At 33.7% G+C, this 22,242-nt stretch overlaps 1 protein-coding gene across 1 annotated transcript in view; it reads right to left on the bottom strand.

Annotated features, from left to right (window-relative positions):
- Positions 1-22,242, bottom strand: part of SHPRH (SNF2 histone linker PHD RING helicase) — a gene marked incomplete at its 3' end in the record, with an annotated part of 68,635 nt that overhangs the window by 10,953 nt on the left and 35,440 nt on the right. The window contains exons 15-23 of the mRNA XM_008054459.2: positions 18,637-18,725; positions 17,289-17,381; positions 13,259-13,366; positions 12,172-12,314; positions 9,454-9,627; positions 9,074-9,136; positions 7,897-8,122; positions 6,111-6,254; positions 4,885-4,986 (exon numbers count right to left, since the gene is read on the bottom strand). Of these exons, the coding sequence (XP_008052650.2) occupies positions 4,885-4,986; positions 6,111-6,254; positions 7,897-8,122; positions 9,074-9,136; positions 9,454-9,627; positions 12,172-12,314; positions 13,259-13,366; positions 17,289-17,381; positions 18,637-18,725 (1,142 nt within the window). The remainder of the gene's footprint in view (positions 1-4,884; positions 4,987-6,110; positions 6,255-7,896; positions 8,123-9,073; positions 9,137-9,453; positions 9,628-12,171; positions 12,315-13,258; positions 13,367-17,288; positions 17,382-18,636; positions 18,726-22,242) is intronic.

The raw sequence follows: 22,242 nt of genomic DNA, 5'->3' as shown, positions 1-22,242 counted from the left end.
CATTTCAGATAAGGAACACTCAACCTGTAGCTTAAATTGTCATATTAGTGTATTTGTGATGTCTAGTACAAGGTAAAATTAAAAGCAAATTATGACAGCTAAATTTTCAAAATTTTATTTTCAGGCTACATTTTGTTATTAAAAATTTAATTCAGAATTTTGAAACAAAGACTCCTTAAAGTGTAGGAAAACTTGTACTTATTATCCTGCACTTCTACATGCATCACAAATATGGAAAGTATTTATTTATATAATTCCTTATTACTACTGGCTTCTTCTCAGCATCTTTTTTCTAATCTCATTAAGGTAAATAACCAGGAAAACAGAAACATTATTGATTTGAGGCCTCTATATCAGGAAATTATATCAAAATACAATAGCATTTCAAAATCTCCTTAATTGCTACAAAAACTCAAAGAGCTTAAAAAAGTCACCAAGCAGACAGGTTATAAAACTGAGGAAAACAGGAAAGGAAGTAAATTAGACTACAAGATCTCTAAAGATATGTCTAAGGCTTCACTAACCAAATAGTTAAACATCAAAAAAAAATTAATCTTTGACTTATAAGTAGGAAAAAAAGCTAAATTATACATGGACTGAGGTGCTCTATGGGTTCAAAACAATTCCATTAGCTAAAATGGAAGTATGCAGAAATTTTTAAAAGTTGAAAAACTGAAGTATTCATTCCTCTGTTAATTACTGTTTTCTGCTTCAAATAATGTATAATATATCACTCCAAAATTCAGTGACTAAAAACAAACATACATTTCTCATGATTTTACAGGACACCTGGGAGACTGATTCTGGGATGGGATGGGCTGCTATGGACTGATTCTGGGATGGGCTGCTGGGCTGGGGCTGGATAATGGCTGGGGCTCATACTTAGGTGTGGCAGTTGGTCTATGGGCTTTGCTGAACTGAGGGCTCTGCTCTTCAAGAAGGTAAGCTAGGCTTCTTCACATAGTCTCAGTGATCCAAGCAACGAGATTAGGAGAACCCCAGTGTACATGGACTTTGCTTGTGTCTTTCAGGTCTTTGCTTGTGTCTGAAGGCCAAAAGCAAGTTATCTGACCAAGACCCAGAGGCCTGTTGGAGGAGATTGCTTAACAGCATGTATAAATGGAGGAGTACTATTATAGCATTTTGTAAACAATCTACCATAATTCACAATAGCTCTTCTTTTCGAATATAGAAAAGAAAGAAGTTGACACTTTTTGTAAAGGGCCAGTTTGTAAATATTTTAAGCTTTGTGGGCCATATGGTTTGTGTTGCAACTATTCAACTCTGCTACTGTAGCATAAATGCAGCCACAGACAATAGGAAATTAATGAGCATGACTGTATTCCAATAAAAGTTTAATTATAAAAACAGGTGTTGGGCTGAATTTCTCCCATGCATGGTAGTTTGCAGATCCCTGATTTAAAGTTATACATTTCCGTCTAAGTAAAGTCACATATTTTCACTTTCATTCAGTTCAGAAGATTTCTAACTACCATTGTGACTTCTTTGACCTATGGGTTACTTAGAAGTATGTTGTCAGTTTCCAAACATTTGGATATATATCTAGTTATCTTTCCATTACTGATGTCTAGTTTTTTAGTCCCTCTTCTGTCAGAAAACATACCCTGGCATAATTTTAATGCTTTGAAGATTTAAGAGATGCTTTTTGAATCAGCATGAGGTCTATTTTGTTAAATGTTTCATGTACATCTAAAACAAAATTTATATATATGTATATATACTGTAGTTGTCAGGCATAGTGATCTGTGCAATTAGGTCATGTTTGTTCACAGTGTTCAGATGTTCAATATCCTTATGAAATTTTTTGTCCATTTATCTGAGGTCTGGAAGAATCTTGTAATACTTTGTCTTTGCTTGCCTCCTGCCTTTGTGTTATTGTCATTCATTTTTGTTCTACATAAGCTGTATAACACACAACAGCACTGCTGCTTTAAACAGTCACTATCCTTTTATATTTATCTGCATATTTAAGTTTCTCTTGCTCTTCATTTCTGACTGTAGTTCTATCCTTCAATCTGGAATAACAGTTTCTTCAGTCCAAATAACTCTGTTTTATTTGTTGTGATGTAAGTATAGGTGTTTGCAGCTCTTAGTATTATTAGCGTTATTACTGCCATTATTACTACAATGACGGATTCTGTTATTCAGAAAGAGAAAGAAGGAAAACATTAAAAAGTCAGGCTCACCCAAAATGCTAGCATTAAGAATTCTTTCAGTTTTTATCTAAAAATATCTTTACTTCACTTTTTTTTTTGAGTTAGAGTGTCACTCTGTCACACAGACTGGAGTGCAGTGGCCGCTCCCGGCCACCGCAGCCTCCACCTGCTGGGCTCCGGCGATCCTTCTGCCTCAGCCTTCCAAGTAGCCTGAACTACAGGCATGCGCTACCATGCCTCGCTGATTTTTTGATTTATTGTAGAGATGAGGTCTCGCTGCCCAGGCAGGTCTCGAACCCATGGGCTCAGGCAATCCACTCACCTAAGTCTCCCAAAGGCACGGGATTACAGGCTGAGCCACCGAGCCCGGCTTTACATCACTTTTTTAAAAAAAGGACATTTCTCTAGGTGTACAACTCAAATTGGCTGCTTTTTTATTTCAGCATTTTAAAGATGCTCTTCTAATGTTAACCTGGTTATACAGAGAAGTCATGGAAACCAAGTAACAGTGGAACATCTTTAAAGGTTAAAATTAAAACATCTCTATGCAGTCGCCAGTTGTACTGGTGTTCCTTTTTAAATATTGTCTTTTTTCTTTCAACTCAAGCTGTTTTTAATTTTTTTTTAATTTTTAGTTTGCAGCAATTTGACTATGATGTGTCTAGGTGGTAATTTTACTTATTCTGCTTTGAGTTCTCTGGGCTTCTTGAATCTATAAGATATTGTCATATTGTCTTTCATCAGTTTTAGAAAATTCTCAACAATTATCTCTACAAGTTGCTCCTGTCCCATTCTCTTTTCCTTTTGCATTTCAGTTGCAAGTATGCTAGATCAAATGTGTCTTAAATTTCTTTCATCCTACCCTCCTCTTTATTTTTCTTTCTACGCTTCTTCAAATTGGATATTTTCTATCATACTGCAGATCACTAATCCTGTCTTTTTCTATGACTGCTCTCCATCTAATAAGTTTCTGATTTTGATCCTGTATTTCTACAGTTCTAAAATGTCTATGTGATTCTAACATACAAATTTCAATTCATTTTATTTATGTTGCCCAGCTTTCCTTTCTTTCACATATAGGCTAAGCATCCCAAATCTGAAAATTCAAAATCTGAAAAGTTCCAAAATTATGAAGCTTTTTGAGTGCTAACGTGATGCTCAAAGGAAAAGCTCATTGAGTACTTCAGACTTAGGATTTGGAATGCTCAATCTGCATAAAATTGTTGATACATATTGTTAATGTGCTTTCAGGAAAGCCTATATCAATTTATATTCCCATTGGTAATGCATAAAATATATCAGTTCACTATTCTTTCACCACTGGGGAGAGTTATCATATAAAAAAATCTGTGCCTACCTGTTGGCAAAAAAATGGCACCGGTGTAATTTGATTGTCCTTTATTTATAGATTAAATGATTTTTCATATATCATTTGCCAAATGGATGTTCCTAGGTAGATTATTTATATACTTAAGTTTTAATTTAAAAAAATTATTCAACATATACAGAAGACATGCCCTACAACTGACAGAACAAAATTGTGTTTTCATTTTGACTATGATATTTAAGGTATGATAACCTTACATTTTTAAAACTCATACACAGAAATGTTGACATCTTTTCTTAAATGTTATTTTCTTAATGCTAGCATTTTGGGTGAGACTGACTTTTAATGTTGTTTTTCTTCTTTTTCTCTTTCCGAATAACAGACTTGGTAATTACAGTAATAATGGCAATAATAACACTACTAATATTAATAGCTGCAAACACCTAGAAAGTGCTTAATAAGGCAGGCACTTCATGTATTTTAATTCATGAAATCCTCAAGACAGCCCTACAAGGTAGTGTTGACATTATTCTCATTTTACAGATGGGGTAAAGAAAGGTAAATAAATAAAGTCATAGATCTAGAAAATAGTGAAGTCATGATTCAAAACTGGGTTGTCTAGATTCAATGTCTATCTTCTTAACCGCCATGCTAGTTTACTTATAATGAATGTCCAACTTTTCATTTTTTCATCAATGGAATTTACTGATTCATTTGAACATATGTTAGACCAGTTTTCTGAACAAACTCTAGTCTACAGTTTGCCTTCACTTGCCTTATGCAAATATTTACTACTATATCACATTTTAATAAGGTGCTCTGCCAACTGGCAAACTATGAATTCTTGCAATAGAATGAAATCTTATTTATCAATGATCCACCAACTCATCAATGTCCAATATAATACTCTGTTCACTGCTCAGAAAATGTATTGTGAATTACATTAAATAATTGGAGTCTACCTTCATTATCATGTCTTTTGGGAGTAGCTTTCCAAACATTTCAGTTTCACATAATAAATTATAAAATATCTACATAAGCATGAAAGAATGCATGTGTATATATTATATTATGTCATTTTCACCAAGAGGTACATTTGTAACACTACTATTCAAGGCTTGAACTATAGTATGTTTATACTGTTCTTTACTATAAAGCGGTTCTTTTTATATCATCCATTAACTTATAATTTCTACAGACACAATATTCTTTTGTGATCTATGTATAGCTACTGAAGAGACATAGCTAGTGTTCTGACTTATATAAGAACTAAAAAAACCCCCCAAAAAACCCCTGCACCATTAGTTATGAAAGAAGTCACACTAACGTGGTTTATAATAGTACAGTATGAGAAAAGTAGCATCTCCTAAAAAACAATACCTTCTCCAAGTTAGTTAGGTAAAGAAGTTGCCCAAGTTTTTTCTGGAGCTGTGATGTAGCAACAGCCTTATCATTCAGCAGTTTTATACGATTTTGTTCTACCTAAAAAAAAAAAAAAAAAAAAATTAAAAACTCCTTTATTCTTTTTCAGAAAGATGATTAAATTATATTTAACATGCACTATTCTTCAATAATATAAATGTATCCTGTTTCAAGAAAACCTATTTGTTTTAAAACTCAAATATTAAAATTTCATGATATTCTAAAAATCAAAATAAATACTAGATAATATATTTCAAAATAATTTTTTTGGTTTTAAGAAGGAAAAATTTAATGTATAGTTCTTTTAAATAGAAAGCCTCCATATACCTAAAGTCAGATAAAATCAACCCAAATTCTATTTATGTACCATTTTTCAGTAATACAGTCAAAGGATGAAGAAAAACTAAATGATTTGTTTCTCTAGCCTGAGTGATTTTATGAAATCCAGAAAACAATCTCTTTGCCCTTCCTTTCTCTGCCTACCAGGACAGTATAGCAGACAAAAAGAAACACTCAAAGAAGAGGAATCTGTTTTCTTAGAAAAACTTACTAAAAATATGTATTTAAGCGAGATAGTATATAATAAATATTACTAAGTTTTTCTAGGTTACAGTCTCTAAGTTTTATATAAAGAAACAAATTTAAAGCACCAAACATACACAAGGACTAAAATAAATAATAAAGGAAATAATATTTTTAATGTAGAATAAAAATGATTGACAGAGTTAGGCTTTAATTCTGTGATATACAGAGAATTTTTAGAAGATAAGTTGTTAATATCTGTTCATCATTAGCAAAAGAAAACACTGTAGAAGAAAAGTTTTAAGTTGTTAAGGAAGATTTTTCTAATTCTGATAAAACTGAGGTAACAGAAGAAAAATATGTCTAAAAAGTGATAAGAAAAAAAACCCCAAAGATTCTGGCATATTGAAGGTGCTCAAAAACAGATGAATGTGCAATCTGAAGAGAAACAAACATGATGCACCAAAATAGCAAACACTAAGCATGTAACATAAAAGAACTTGTTCATCTTTGACCTTTTCTGAACAAAAGTAACAATTTTCCATGACTCAAACTAAGCACTTATAAAAGAGATTACTGTCTTGACTCCATCTTTTCAGGGGTCTTGGATTTTTATAACATTTGTTTGCTATCCCCTTTTATGTGATTTACTTGCAAATTACCTCATGTGGTTCAATGATATGAAGAACAGGTGGACTGGGCTTTGGTTCCTTAGGATGACGCACTCTTAGTCGTTCTGTTGCCATTGCAAGTTCATCAACAGCAGATACACGATTCCTCAGAGTCATCCAATATTCATGAAGCAACTGAAGAACAGAAAGATAAAGACAGCATTAAAGCATATAAGTAAAATTGGTTAAAACTACCAAGTTGTGACTTGATCAAAAGTCTTAAGTGAAATCTTAAGACATACATGTTTCTTCATTAAATGTGTAAGGTACAATCAATTTCTTGGGTCATTTTTAGGATGAGGAAGTGTGACTGAAAAATCTCCAGAGGAAATTGTCTCTTTAAACTCTTAGGAACAGAATATCCAATGATTTTCTGGTGGGCCAAAGATCTTTGTAGTTGGATATTAGGCTGATGGAATTTCTTCTTTATTTCAAAACATTTTTTTATTATATTTCATATCCAAAAGCTATGTACATATGGCAACAAGAATATTAAAATATAAAACCGATTACCCACCATCCAATTTAAGAAAGAACAATACTAATTCCTTGGGAAGCCTCTGTGTGTTCCTTCTCAATTGTTTCACTCTCTTTCCTCCCATATTCCTCCTTCAATGCCCAACAATGGGGTAACCACTGTTCTAAGTTGTACTTCTTCCAGACTTTTCGTTGGAGTTATGCTACATTTATGCACCCTCAATAATCTGATACTTTATGTTTCCGAAATTTATAGAAATGGCATTAATCAGTATAGACTTTTTAAAAAATGCTTTCTCCACTAACTTTATATTTTGAGGTAAATTTTGGCTAATACATACAGCAGTGGCTTATTCATTTGCTTTTCAGTGAAAAGGTCTGCAAATATTATGCAGAAAAAAATGCAGGAAGATCTTGGCGAACTATACCATCAGCACTCTAAACAAAGAGCATGTGATCAAGCTGAGCCCAAAGGAAGAATAAAAGGGCAACTGGACATTGTATATAAAACTGTCTTCTATGGCTTACTGAAATTAACTGATTTAATGTGTTTTGAATTTACAATAGTAACGTGTGAAAAAAATTATTACAAACCAATGGACAAATTACCTTATCTTCTGCACAAAAACTTTTATCCTGATTTTAAAAGCAAGAACTTTAGATTTTATAAAATATATTGAATGGAACTATGATATTATAAATAAATCCTTCCCTTTTTAATCTCATTTGAAAAGCAGGATAATGGATAACAAATCCAAATATAAAGAATAATTCAAAATTAAAGAATTTTGGAATCTCATTCAAGTATAGAGTTATAATGTGATAGAACCATTCAAATATAAACATGAAAGACCACCCACTCTGTGCTTTATTCATTGGAATGGTTTCCAGCTTTTTAGGTAGAGTGGTATCTACAATGTTTCCTAATTGTTAAGAAAATTGATCTTTGGTTGTTATTTATAGAGAAAAAACAAGACAAAAGTCTACCCTAATTTCAAAGAATAGCAGTATAAGAACAAGCTAAGAATGGTATGAAACACTTTCACAGCTAAACAAAAGGTTACATATAAGTTTCGGTTTAATGATTTTTCTTTTAGCAATTTAATACAAATGTCCTTATTTAATTATTATTATATTTGTTACTCTTTATTACAATAATTACAGTTTAGAAAAAGAGAAATTATGACACCCCAATCTCTAAGACATTTAAAAAACTGAAGCGAGAAAGAAACGTAGCAATTAACATTAATGTATAAGAGGAGAATTTTTAATATCGGAAGGAAGTTTTAAAATACTATACCTTATATTCCTTCTTCCATACTTCAAAAAGATCCATTGAAGTACTTCCTTCATCAATAAATTCAACATCAAATCTATGCAATTTTGCAAATGACAGTATTGCTTTCATAGACCGTTCTGTCTCACTTATTGCCCACAGACCCCGGTTGGTGGTGGGTGCTCGATCATCCACCAATCCGTCTTCATCTTCGATCATCTCCTCAAATATTGCAGTCTGGCCTTTGACTCTGGAAACATATCAGATCACAGTAATTACTAACAGTGCATAAGAAGCACTATAAATGAGTGATATTGAAGCAAGGTTAGTAACTTTTCAACCACAACTTTCAATGTTATATCTACAAGATCATGCATGCAAGTCTTTGAAAATGCTGGACATCATAAATTTATCCAGTGTTTTTTGAGAGCGATACGGCATAATCAAAAACATCTATAAATTTCAGGCTATAAATTGTACTGAGAATTAAAACATAACCCAATACCACCAACAATCATGCAAAAAAAACCCCAGCCACGGTATGATTTAAAAGTACACTGTTAATCCCTTTGTTTCAAGGCGATCAGAACTTAGCCTTTCCTTAATTTCCAAGTTTGTAAAACAGATAATTTTGTTCATACATGGCAATATGCACTTATTAAGTAGCTTAATCCCCAACACAAGGATGAAGATTTTGTGTTGGAAAAATGTTATTAATGAGAACTAACAGTTTATAAAACACTTACTATGTACTAAGCACCATGCTAAACAATTATGGACATTTTCTTATTTAATATTCATAAAAACTCAATTAAATAAGAGATGTTATTATTTTCATTCCATGAATGAGGACACTGAGACTTAGAGAAGTAATTTGTTTATAGAAGTGATTGTGAGTAGGAATTCAAGTTAAAGCCTATAAGACAATAGAGTCTAGGATCTTACCACTTTCCTAAATTGCCCCTCAATTAATTATCCTCAATTAATTATACATTACTACCTAACATGAACATTTAGAGGTAACTTCTACATAGGTAAAACTGAGTACATTTAAATGCCAAAGGTTTACTGAATTGATTTAATGAAAGAAAAAAAAATGTAAGAAAGACCACTTTGAGGAAAATATGCTCTTATAATCAAACACCAAGTCTTGTAAAATGTTTCATGTTCTTGAAGGATAGTAATCAAATAGAGAACTTACGTGTTAGAAAATAGTTTTGACTCATACTCTGTGAACAACTCATCAGCTTTACAAAAGACACAGCTGAAAAAGAAGAGACTATCAGAGAAATATTCACAAACATAACCATCAGTCAGTTAATTACTAAGAGAGACAGTATTTTGTACTACATTTTTTTCTGTACGACAGATATGCCATTTTGGAAAAAAAAATTTCATGTTTTCAGTACCCAATCCGAGTTTTGTTTTTTTAAAAATTAAATTAATAATACATCTCTTTTTACTTCTGTCTGAATTAAAATGAAAAAAGTTTTATTATATGAGCCATTGTTTCTGCTCTCAGAAGAAATTTAGTTTAAAGGAATGAAGTCATTTAATTGTATGATTTCTTCCATTACCCACCAGTTGAGAGGAAGTCTAGCTGGTCGGAGGTGGCAGATTGTTGCAGACTCAATAACTTCACGAGATGGAGGTCTTTCCAGGTTTTTTACAGCCTCTCTTACTAGCTTCTGGAATTTATTTAGTTCTTCCATTTGTGTTGTAAGTAAGAACTGAAGGCCTCTGCAATCACGGAACCTGATTCCCATCACCAGCATCACGCACAGCATGAAGAAAAGAATATTAGGCCAATTTCCTCAAATTCAGAAAATGAATGCTAAGCAAAGTGTTAAAGAAATTATGTGCTACATTTACCATCAACATTGAGTGAGTTTCCTTAGGGGGTATTCAATTTGTATAATAACACTGGGTTGTCTACTATAAAAGATACCAAAAGATTTGATAGTCCTGTGCTGAGGAACTGGAAAAGAATATGTAAAACCTATGTCTCTGTCTCAGTTATCTTTGAAAAATCACGATTGCCACATTCTTCTTTTTTAAGGCCGACTGATTACGAAAAATGTCCCTCCTGACATCCTTACTCTATCCTGACTACAGGATAAAATACAGACACAGAAAATTGAAAAGAAGAAAAACGGCCAAGAGTTATAGCTCCTGCTTAAAAAAAAAAAACAAAAAAAAAAAACAAAATATACATATATAAAATTATTTACATTTGCAGTTAAGTATTTACCATATGCCAGGAACTTTTCCTGTATAATTTCAAGTTACTATTGAGCTCTCATTATGGATGAAGTGTAAAACTAAAATTACAAAAGTATGTGGCAGAGTTAAGAGTTAAACCCAAATACAGTGCTCTTAACATTTTGATAAACTGAATAAAAAGGGCTAAGGAAAAAAGTATGGATGTATGTGGGTTTATGAAAGAAAAAAGAAAGTCTAGAATAATAAGAAACTAGAAGTTAGAAAATATAGAGATGTGCTTGCTTGTAAGTTAAGAACATATACTTTTCCTTCCTGAAATGTCATATGCCTTCCTTTCCAAATTGTTAAAAAAGCCTGCTTTCCTTCCTGAAACCTTCACCAATATTTTCCAACAGTAATCTATATTTCCTTCTGTCCATGAAGGTTATTGAAAATATTCATTTTCGTACTTTGCTACATTTGGTTTTCATACATACTCATATTACTCAAAGTGTTCATGGGTCAAGTTTTCTCACTGAGCTAACTTTTAGAAGACAAAGATTATATCTGTTATATCTGTTTTTTAAAAAAATATGTAAGAGGCACAGAATAGTTACTTAACAATTTCTAAAAGAATGTGCATATGATACTTGAACAAAATTAGGTTAGGTATCTAATATTATTCACAAAAAGAAAAACAAGTTTTCTTAAATTTTTAACTTAGAAATTTTAGCTGTTCTTCAAAAATGTACTTCTGAATCAAAGGGAAGAAGTAATTTTGAAAAATTTCTCTCTAATGACTCATGTCTGAGCCATGTGAATATGGGCTAAAAAATATCACAGATCTGCATTTAATCAGTCTTAGTAATATTCTCTCTTGCAGGTCCTTTAAATGAAAGAAACTAATAATAGCAGGTAACTTTCATACACCACAGTATATAGTGGTGTGGGGTAAATGCAGGATATGTGCCCCGCTCCTCCTCTGCTGGTAACAGTCTTCCGACTAGGAGGATGGCTCCTGGCTAAGGTCATCTGTGTCTGGTTGAAATGCCCTTGATGATATGCATATCTATAAACTCAAGACAGTTTCTGAGAGAAAACATCTTAGTTTTTGCTTCTTGGCATGTAATGCTAGCTTCTTTACCCACCCTGGGGGTATATAATGCCTCCCCATGTCTACTACAGTGCAAGAAGCTTCAAACTGGACAGCCAATGCTAGTTCCCTCCTGCAAGTAATAATAAACCCATGTCTTTACCAACCTGTCCTCTGGGTGATTTCTTTAGAATAGGTAAACGTAATGTGAAGGTACTTCACAGATATTAATCTACTTAATTCTTACAACAGTGCAGGGAAGTTTCGTAGATGAAACTAAGGCACAGAGAGCTCAAGTAACTTTTTGAAAAACACAGAGCTCCTAAGTGATGAACACAGCAGTCTGACTAGAGACCTAAGTGTTTTTTTAATCACTAAACTACAGAGCCTTTCCCAACAATCATTAACAGACACATGAATAATTTAGGTTTTGAGATATTAATTTCACACAAAAACATACACACGTGTTAAAATAATCTCTGAATATACAGTAAATTTATCATTTACATATCAAGAGCAATAGGTCAACTTATCTCTGAAGACCTCAAAGAATGGTTTGAGTTTTGATGAGAAAAAAAGATAGAGAAAAGAAGAGCGAGCAGGTTTACAACATAAAAACTGGGCCACTGTTGCTAAGCTCTTAGGGAATGAATCGCACAGGGGAAACATCAATGCCTTATGTCAAGGATGATCTCTAAAACAACTTACTTCAAAACGATGTTTATAGTTAGTTTTAGGTGTATCCAACAGAGAAAAAAATTTAAGTAGATTTTTAAAAGGCACTAAAAAAGAATATTTTAAAATGGCTAATATGAAACAAAAGCTCTCCTTTTTAGGCTTATATCTAGTATTTTTGTTTGAAATTTACTCTTAACACAGTGTAAAACCCAGATGCTCATAGCCATAATATGTTCTGATATTTAACTCCACCTTTTAATACCAAATGACTTGAATATTTGCAGGGATCAATCATAGAGTTATTATGTTTTGTACTATTTTCTTACTTCTCTGACATAGAAAGTGTGCTAGTTTGTTGCTTGTAGTTGCTGGTTATTTCATTTCGCACTCGCTGAACAAGTTCCTCATCAATAGCGAATTCTATTGCTCTGTGGATCACATTCAGCCACCAAGGAGAATTAGAATGAATCTATAAAAGAGATAACAGTTAACCAATTAATATTTTTCTTAGTACCTATTATGCTTCCATCATTGAGAAAGGTGATGTGAAAAATTCAAAGAAAGTCGTAAACGCGAGTCTCAAAGGATTATAATAGAGGGGAGACAAATATATGTATATTCTAAACACAATGGCTAAATACCTCTTTTACATACAGAACTAAAGAGAACACCTATTTTCTGACTACTTAGTATATGTGAGAATTTACTGCATACACCTGTACAACACAGCTGTGCTAAAAAAATGCACCAAAATAAAAATTAAATATTCATCCTATGTATGTGAAAAGGCCTCAGGTCTCTTTCTCAGCATAAAAAAGTCCTCATTCTAATCTTTAAACAATTAAACTAGATCATATTTAATAAAGAATCCACAATAACACATTATATGCTAGAATACTAAATAATTAACAGGAAGAATAAAAGATAGAGCAACTGACTTAAAAATTAAAAATAAAGGTGTATTTGTGTAGCCTCCTCTCTAGACTTCGCTACTGATTTCATAAAAGAGAAATCTTAGAAATGACAAATGGCATGTATCCTAAAAGAAAAATATCTGTGGTTCTGATGTTCTAACATCTTAAAAGATTTTGAGAACATACTTCTCAGATCAAAATGAGGGTAATAGAAGTCTTTACTTTCTTCAAAGACAACTTGTTATATTCCTAGGGTAAGAGGAACTCCATTACAGTTCAAAAGAAATAAAACAGAACCTCAATAGTTGATTATGCATCTGTTCTTTCAACCAATAAACATTGCCAACAGTAAATAAGCTTGTATTGTGGGTCAGGTGCTAAAAATTCCAAGATGAACAAGAAAATGTGAGTTTCTCACCCCTCCAAAAAAACCCCAAAAAACCAAAAACAGTATGTGGACACAGGCACAGGTAAGAAGTACTGTATTTCTGGGGCAGACCTTTCTCTGAAGCTCACGTATGGTCTGTTGCACAGGCTGTAAAGCTTGCTGGGCTTCAGCAACTTCTGTATTACACTTGCTCATGTAGTGCTCTCGCAGCTGTTTGGCCTTTGTTAAACCAGAAAACAAACATAAATTTTCATTCCAGATCTGGAAAATAATCTAGTATAATGTTTCAAGAACAGTGAACAGTGTGGTCATTTTATATATTTAAAGCTACTTAACTTGATTTAAACATAAAACTCTACAAGTATACTATAAAAAACATAAAAATCATGCTAGAAATTCCTAAGATATATATACATGAAAGAGAACAAAATTTACCCATCCCACTTACAAGAGTAAAAAAAAAAATCCTACAGATTTGTTACCCTAATTTCTACTTAGTTTTTTAATTAGAAGAAACAAAAGGGGGGGGGGAATAACAGTGATATTTCACATTATGAGGTAAAGCAAAGATGCATTTAAAATTTCTTGTTTAATTTAGTTATTACAATTTCTTGGAGTTTTTGCATTTAAAAAATAATACTTGAGAATACAGTAAAACAGATGCTATAGACCGAACTGTGTTTACCCAAAATTCATATGTTGAAATTTTAACCCTCAATGTGACTATGTTTAGAAACAGAGCTCTTAAAGAATTAAGGTTAAGTAAGGTCATTTATGACTGGTGTCCTTATAAAGAGATACCAGGGATGTATGAGCACAAAGAAAAGACCATATGAGGACACAGTGCAAAAGCAGTCATCTGTAAGCCCTGGAGAGAGGCCTCAGGAGAAACCAAACATGCTGTCACCCTGATCTTGGACTTCCAGCCTTTAGAAATGTGAGAAACAAATTTCTATTGTTTAAGCCACTTAGTTTGTGGTATTCTACTATGAAAATTAAAAATTAAAACTCTTTAAACTTTTCAAAAGAATAATGATCTCATAATTAACAAACAACAGAAATATTTTGGTCCTATAAATAGAAAAACTTTATTCTTATAAATTTCCATTTGGGAACTTACGAATGTTCTTTATTTTTTTCTATCCAACTGAAATACTCAACTGGCTCTAGACACAACATTTATGGATAAAGAAAGAGGACTGGAGGGTATATAGAAAAGTGGAAGGAAAGTTGGACAGACTGCTGACCTGGAAATCCTCAAGCTTCCACTTAGTTGTGGGTTGAGCCATATGAAACTGCCAATACTTGGCTATTGTTGCCATTTCACTTCCCTCAGCTTCCATTACTTCATTTGCAAACAGAGGTGGTTGAAATACACGAATTTTGGGATCATGACTAGCTTTGAAATACTGTGGCTTCATATTTCATGAATTAGGCAAAGTGATAATGTGGCCTCCCTGGAAATACATTTATAGAGTATGAACACTCTTATTCCCTCTCAAGATGCATTTTTCTTTTTCCGGTTACAACTTCCAATTATTTTTATTGCAATTCTTGGTTTTATTATTTGGTCATTAGAACTGTCTACTAATAGATGAGGTTGTGTTCCAGAGATAGTTTCCTGTCACTGAAGCATTTAAATGAAAAGTGACTGATTATATGCCTGCACTGAAAAATGAAATTCCACTAAAAAACTTCCAACACTTAGACTGCCATTTAACATCAAGAACAGTGCAGTCAAAAGCATGGCAAAGGAAACAATCAACAGATTGAAGAGAGAACCCACAGAATGGGAGAAAATGTCTAAATCATAAAACTGATAAGTGATTAATATCTAAAATATATAAGGTTCTCAAACAACTCAATAGCAAGAGAAAATAACCCAATTAAAATATGACCAAAAACCTGAAAAGACATTTCTTAAAAGAAGACATACAAATGGTCCACAGGCATATAAAAAAGTGTTCGATATCACTATCATCAAGGAGATGCAAATTAAATCCACAATGAGCTATTACCTCACAACTGCTAGAATGGCTATTACCAAAAAAGATGAAAAGTTTTGGTAAAGATATGGAAAAAGAGAAAGAACCCTTGAACACTTCTGGTGGGGATGAAAATTAGTATAGCCATTAGGGAAGATAGTATGGAGATTACTAAAAAATTTAAAAACAGAACCACTATATGATCCAATAATCTCACTTCTGGGTATATATGCAAAGGAAATGACAGATATTGGAGTATGTGGAAAACTGGAGTATGTGGAAGAGATATCTGCACTCCCATGTTCATTTCAGCATTATTCATCATATGCCAGGACATCAATCTAAATGTAATTAACTGATGAATGAATCTACATTTGTAGATGAAGGCATCTACAGTTGACCCTTGAACAGCATGGAATTTAACTTCCTGGGTTCACTCAAAAATACACTTTCTTCTGGCTCTGCTACTGCTGAGACAGTGAGATTAGTTCCTCTTCTTTCTCCTTCTCTTCCTTAGCTTTGTGAAGACACAAAGATAAAGACCTTTATGATGATCTACTTCTGCTTAATTAGTAGTAATTATATTTTCTCTTCCTTATACTTTCCTTTTTTTGTGAGTTGGAGTCTCACTCTGTCACCCAGGCTGGAGTGCAGCGGCATACTCATGGACACTACAGAGTCAACCTGCTGGGCTCAGGCGATCTTTCCGCCTCAACTTTCCACGTAGTCGGAACTATAGATGTGCGCTACCACGTCTGCCTAATTTTTTGGTTTACTGTAGAGATGAGGTCTCCCCAAGTTGCCCAGGCTGTTCTCGAACCTGTGGGCTCAGGCAATCCCCTCACCTCGGCCTCCCAAAGTGCTGGGATTATACTTTTCTTAATAGCATTTTTTCCAGTTTAGTTATAAGAATACAGAATATGATGAACGTAATATACAAAATATGTGTTAATCAACTGTTTACATTATCAGTAAGGCTTCTAGTCAACAGTATGCTATTAGCAGTTAAGTTTTGGGGAACTCAGAAGTTATATGTGGATTTTTGACTGAACCCCTAGATCCCACATTGTTCAAGGTCAACTGTATACAGAATCGAATACTATTTGACCTTCAAAAGGAAGGAAATCCTGTCATTTACAACACATAAACCTAGAGGACATTATGCTCAGTCAAACAAGCCAGGCACAGAAAGACAAATGCTGCACTATCTCATATGTGGAATCTAAAAAAAAGTTGAACTCATAGAGGCCGAGAACAGAATGGTGGTTACCAGGAACTGAAGAGAATGGGGAGATGTTGGCCAAGGGATGTAATAATTTCGTCAGACAGGAGGAATAAGCTCATAGCTATAGTTAATGACAACATTCTACACTTGGAAATTGCTCAGAGAATAGATTTTTAAATGTTTTCACCTCAAAAACAAAGTATATATGGTAATGGATATGTAATTAGTTTCACTTAGCCACTCTACAATGTATATATATCATGTTGTACACCATAAATTTATATAAATTTTGTCAAATAAATGGTTCTCCAAAAAAAACCCCACAAAACAACCAGCACAAAGGGCTGTGCATACTTATATAATCTCATGTTTTATCTTGTTGATTCAAATAAAGGCTCCAAAACAAAAATCTCTGGGAGAATTTGAATAAGTTATCAATAATTTAGAGTGAAATGATTTATAACACCACTATTTTCAATGAGAGGCAACATTTATTGTAGAGGAACTTTTTTGAGAGCCCACCACTGAAAATTTGAGTTTATGTATGACCCTAAATAACATAGCAAAGTAGAGACAAACTTTTTGGATTTACTAAACTGCATCTTTTGTAGATCTACCATGAGATCAACAAAGTCTCCCTTTTAAAATCTGTTGTTTATTTACATCATGTGCTGTAGGCTACCAACAGTCATATCTACAACAAGCAATTACCACATAACTACAAACAGATCACCAGAGCAGCAAAATATATATGCAGTATTGCCATTGTCTGCTACTCAAAATAACCACAGCAAAGTTTGAAGTATCAGAGAAACAGAAAAACACGGTTATATATATTTAAATGTTGTATGCCCTAGGCAACATCAACTATAACAGATGGAGCACACAGTTTGAAGAAAATATTCTTTTACAGAAAGAATGAAAAAATTACCTCTTCTTCAAGTCTTCCATCTCGCAAGGTAGGCGGTATCCCTGGGTGCTTGGCTGTCAATAATTCCATCAAATTATGGGTGGCATGAAGTCTCTACAAATGCACCAAAGGCAATAATTATGACAGTCAATGCAAAGGACTCTTAAGAGAACCTATTAACATGGCGTACAGATAACTAATAACATGTTAAGATCATATCACCAAACACTTTTCATCTAAAACAATTTGGGTATTTTTTCAAAGAGAAATTTCAGTTTTATAGCAAAGATCTTAAATTATAATGATACAAATTTTCTTCAATTAAAAATATACAGTCGTATATGAGGAAGTGTCAAAAAGCCAATTAAGTCTAGCAAAGTATAAAAGTGCAGTAAAGTGACTGCACTGACTTGACTACTTTTCTCATGAAAAATGAGTCTAGAGGAGCCTAGCGATTGTATTACAATAAAAATAAAGGTAGTGAAGTACATAAGAAAACAAGGCTGTGACCTAGACATGTTCAACTTAAAGGCCGAAAGAAGAGGAGCTGGAGGTGAAGACAGTATAGGAAGAAGGAGAAAACTGTATTGTATCTCTCTGTATTATATGTAATACCTCTGCAGCTAGTTAGAGTTTCAAGGGTTAAGAGAAGAAAAAAAGTGAAAGTGATTTCTGACTGTTAACTTGACACTTTACTTAGGAAAATAGCTAAGGGCTAAAAGGATGATCAGGAAAAAGTCCTGGGAAGACCTAATTTGGTGCCAGTGACTCAAGACTTTAAAGGTTCATTCTGTTTGGCTAAATCTTGCTGGTCATGGTACAAATCTTTGTAGAGTCAATCTTGGAAGAGTTACCTTAAATGTCTTAGGTCTTTTAAACATGGCTTCATAGATAATAATAACCATTTACACTATTTAATGCATTAGATAAAAGTGTAAATAACACTAAGGAAACTTGAAGTGGTGGAAACATGTCTTCTCTATGTGCACTTGTAGAAGAGGACTTTTATTGTTTTCTGAACGTGGTGGTAAAATGGGAAGAATACTGTGAACTCTCTTCACCCCATTACTCATTTTATCCCAATAGAACAAGATGGTTAATCTGGCCAGAGCAAGACATTCAGTGAGCCATCTTTACCAGTCAGTGGTGTTACAGTGACTCAAAATCAAGTGGCCTGAGTAGCAGTGATTCTCAAACTTTAGTGGACACACAAATTACCTTGAGTGCTCATTGAAAGGACTGAATCCCAAGTTGCATCCTCAGTGAATATGACAATCTGTTTGTTACCCTTTATCCTCTTAAACATTCAGAAAAATTACTTTGCAAAAAAAAAAGAAAACATACTTGAAAGTGTTTAGTTTATACTTACCTGAAGTGAATCAGTTTTGAGCTTTTCTTTGTGTTCCTCAGATGAGCGCAGCACTTCTCTGTATAGTTCTGCTGCCAAGGCATACTCACCTAAAGAATTAAAATGTATTTAAAGCATAAGAAAGTCACATACATAGCTCCCAATGTCATCTGGTTGTTTATTATCTAAAAAGTCTACTGTAAAAATACAACTATATTTTGATCACAACTATATTTTTTAGGTAAAGTAGCACTCAATTATCTTCAGTGAATTCTTTTATTTAGTTAAGAGTTTTGATTAAAGCTTTTCAAATGACATGATTTCTATTAGCATTTATGCTATCATTTATAGAGAGCAATGCATTTAACAATTCTTCATTTATAGTTACCATACCTTTTAAAGGAGGTATAGAGACTACAGTATAATATAAAGCAACTGAATATCAATTATTCACTATAATACCTTTTTAATTTTTTTTTTTTAACATGCTTTCTGAGGAAGACACCAAAATATGCACATTCAGTAACTTACAAGCTTAAGCCGAATTTGGAAATACCCATTCTTAGCCACTTGATGGCACTAACATTTCCAAGCAAACAAACTATACTGGCTTTGACACTGCCAAGCTAATTTTTTTTTCTTACAAAAATCTGCAGAAAACACACTATTTTAAGTTGTAACATTACAAGGTACTTAATACCAGTTAATAAGGACCTTAGACTACATATGTATTGTATATCATATGTATTTATTTGCATAAAATATAAGTAAATATTTCTTGACCTCGACATTAATTTTAATTTATATCAAAAGTAGAATCTTCACTGTCTGGCTTTTAAATTTAAAATTTCATTTAAAAATTAATACTGTGGCCGGGCAAGGTGGCTCAAGCCTGCAATCCCAGAACTTTGGGGGACTGAGGCGAGAGGATTGCCTGAGCTCAGGATTTCGAGACCAGCCTGGGCAACGTGGTGAGACCTTACCTCCATAATAAAACAAAAAATTAGCCAGGCATGGTAGCACATGCCTGTAGTTCCGCTACTTGGAAGGCTGAGGTGGAAGGATTGCCTGAGTCCAGCAGGTCGAGGCTGCAGTGGCTGTGAGCATGCCACTGCACTCCCACCTGGGTGACAGAGACTCCAACTCAATAAAAAAGAATACTGTTTAATATATCACTATGAAGTTAAGCTATGGAAACTAAAGGCAGCAAATTCATTACAATTAAGTGAAAAGTTACAATTAAGTTCAGAATGGGCATATCCTTTATGAATGGACTTTCTGGTAGGGACTGCTCTTAACATTAGTAATAGTTTGCTTAATTCCATCCACAGCAAGACAAGGAACTACAGAGGGAATGCAGTGGAAATCATCTGAAAAGACTAGTGATGTAGCTTCTGTTAAGTGATAGCTGGGTTTTGCCACACAGGAGCTAACTGTCCACTAACACTGCTAGAGTGCGGCAGTGATGGGAAATGATCAGATGAAGAACATTTTTTCCCAGCCCTCGTATCCTATGTAACTTCACAGCAGGTGAAGGCAATACTAAATCTGAAAAGGAGACGGGAGACAAGAAAAAAAAAGCCAAGGGAGGAAATTCATTCACTGTCTAAGCTTCTGAATAACAGAATATAATGAGGAATGTAACTTCAAAATCAAGATGAAAAAGTGAAATTTTTATTATTGTGACAATCGAGTACTGTAATACTCTATATCAGAAATTTTTGACTGTCAGTTTCAACCTACTATAGACAGCACAATATTGAGGTTTATAAAGATAATTATTATTCGATTTGAAATAAAAATATACAGGGCACATTCTGTCACTTATCAGCTATAATCTTGAGAAAGCAACTAAGCTTTTCTGAGCCTCAGTTTCCTAAGTAAAATCAGGATAATACTGCAATCATCGGGCAGCTATAAGGATAATTAATTCTCTGGTATGATGTTAGACTTCAATGACCTAAAAATATTTTAAACAGTACATTCATTGTTCATATATTTTCAAAGACAAGAACACATATTTCTTTTTTTTTTAGTTGGAGTTTCTCTGTCACCCAGACTGGAGTGCAGTGGCTGTTCCCGGCTACTGCAGCCTCGAACTGCTGGGGCTCCAGCAATCCTTCCGCCTCAGCCTTCCAAGTAGCTGGAACTACAGGCATGCACTACCACGCCCGGCTAATTTTTTGATTTATTGTAGAGATGAGGTCTCGCCTGCCTAGGCAGGTCTCGAATCCGCAGAACACATATTTCTTATCTGCGATAGTCAAGTTGTCTGCAGATTTTAATCACTATTATTTCATTCAATTAATTTGGCATTGTGAGAAACTTAGATATGACACATTTTCCCCTAATTCTGCCTACATCAAGTTGATATAAAGAAAAGTTTTTTTGTTTTTTGTTTTAATTCTAATAAGGTGCTACCTTGTTTAGTCTTCCACTATAAATTATAAAGCACAGATCATTTTAGATTTTAGATCGATGCCTAGAATATCACATAGGCACAGGGCATGCTTAGCAATTCAAATGACAATGATGATGGAGATGATTACAAATTGCTAGAGAAAATGCAAACTTGCAAACACAGCTAGCTAAATAGAGAACTCTCTAGGGAATGCCCTAGAGGGAGGAAGATTTATTCACAGTTAAATATGCTATAGTTGAACAATTTATCAGAAATATATACTGGTATGCCCTTTAGTATTATTAGTTATTGATAATAAAATTTATATTGTGAGCAGGTTGAAACTAGTAAGAATCTGAGGTTACTTTCACATTACCATAATCAATAACATGATGTTTTTATAGTTTTTAATGCGCTTTCACACTTTGCAAAAAGAGCAAGTTGAAGGAGATAAAGCTCATGGTATTCTCTATGTTTATTGATAAAGACACTGAGGTTCTGAAATCTTAAATATACAACTGTGGCAAATAAAGCAAATCTTTTCAGTTCTGTCTAGAGCTATTTATACTCAGTTTCTGAGCGTCCTTCTAACTCTACCCAAGAAAGTACGACAAAAAGAGACACTTTGTAGTTCTGGTTCTCTTATGTTAAAGAGTTAATAACTAAAGACAAGCTACTCAAAGAGGCTTAGAACATCTCTTTACATTCTACAAAAAGCACAAATTTCTCTGGGAAATTGATTTCTTTATACTTCACTTGCTCTTTTTAAAAAATGTCCTAAGGTATCAAATGAAGTATCTGATTAGAAACTTTTTTCTTTCCTAATGAATGTTTAGTACTATACATTTCCTTTTAATTGGAAATTAAATGATGATCTGCTACACCCCACTTTTTTTTTTTTTTGAGTCAGGATCTTGCTCTGTCACCCAGGTTGGAGTGCAGTGACATGATCAAGACTTACCATAGCCTTGTTCTCCTGGGTTGAGGTGATCCTCCTGCCTCAGTCTCCCAAGCAGTTGGGACTAAAGGTGCGTGCCACCAAGCCAGGCTAATTTTTTGTAGGTCTCGCTATGTTGCCCTGGCTGGTCTCAAACTCCTGGGCTCAAGTAATCTTCCTACCTCTGGCTTCCAAAGTGCTGGAATTACAAGTCTGGCTTCCAACAAATGTTGATGTTTCATGTTCATTAACTTCAAAATATTTCCTAGCTTCCCTTTTGATTTATTCT

Source organism: Carlito syrichta, unplaced genomic scaffold (assembly GCF_000164805.1).
Source record: "Carlito syrichta isolate Samal-C Ts95f unplaced genomic scaffold, Tarsius_syrichta-2.0.1 Scaffold78909, whole genome shotgun sequence".
NCBI lineage: Eukaryota > Metazoa > Chordata > Mammalia > Primates > Tarsiidae > Carlito > Carlito syrichta.
Note: the sequence above shows the minus strand (reverse complement) of the source record. Positions and strands in the feature narration are given on the sequence as shown.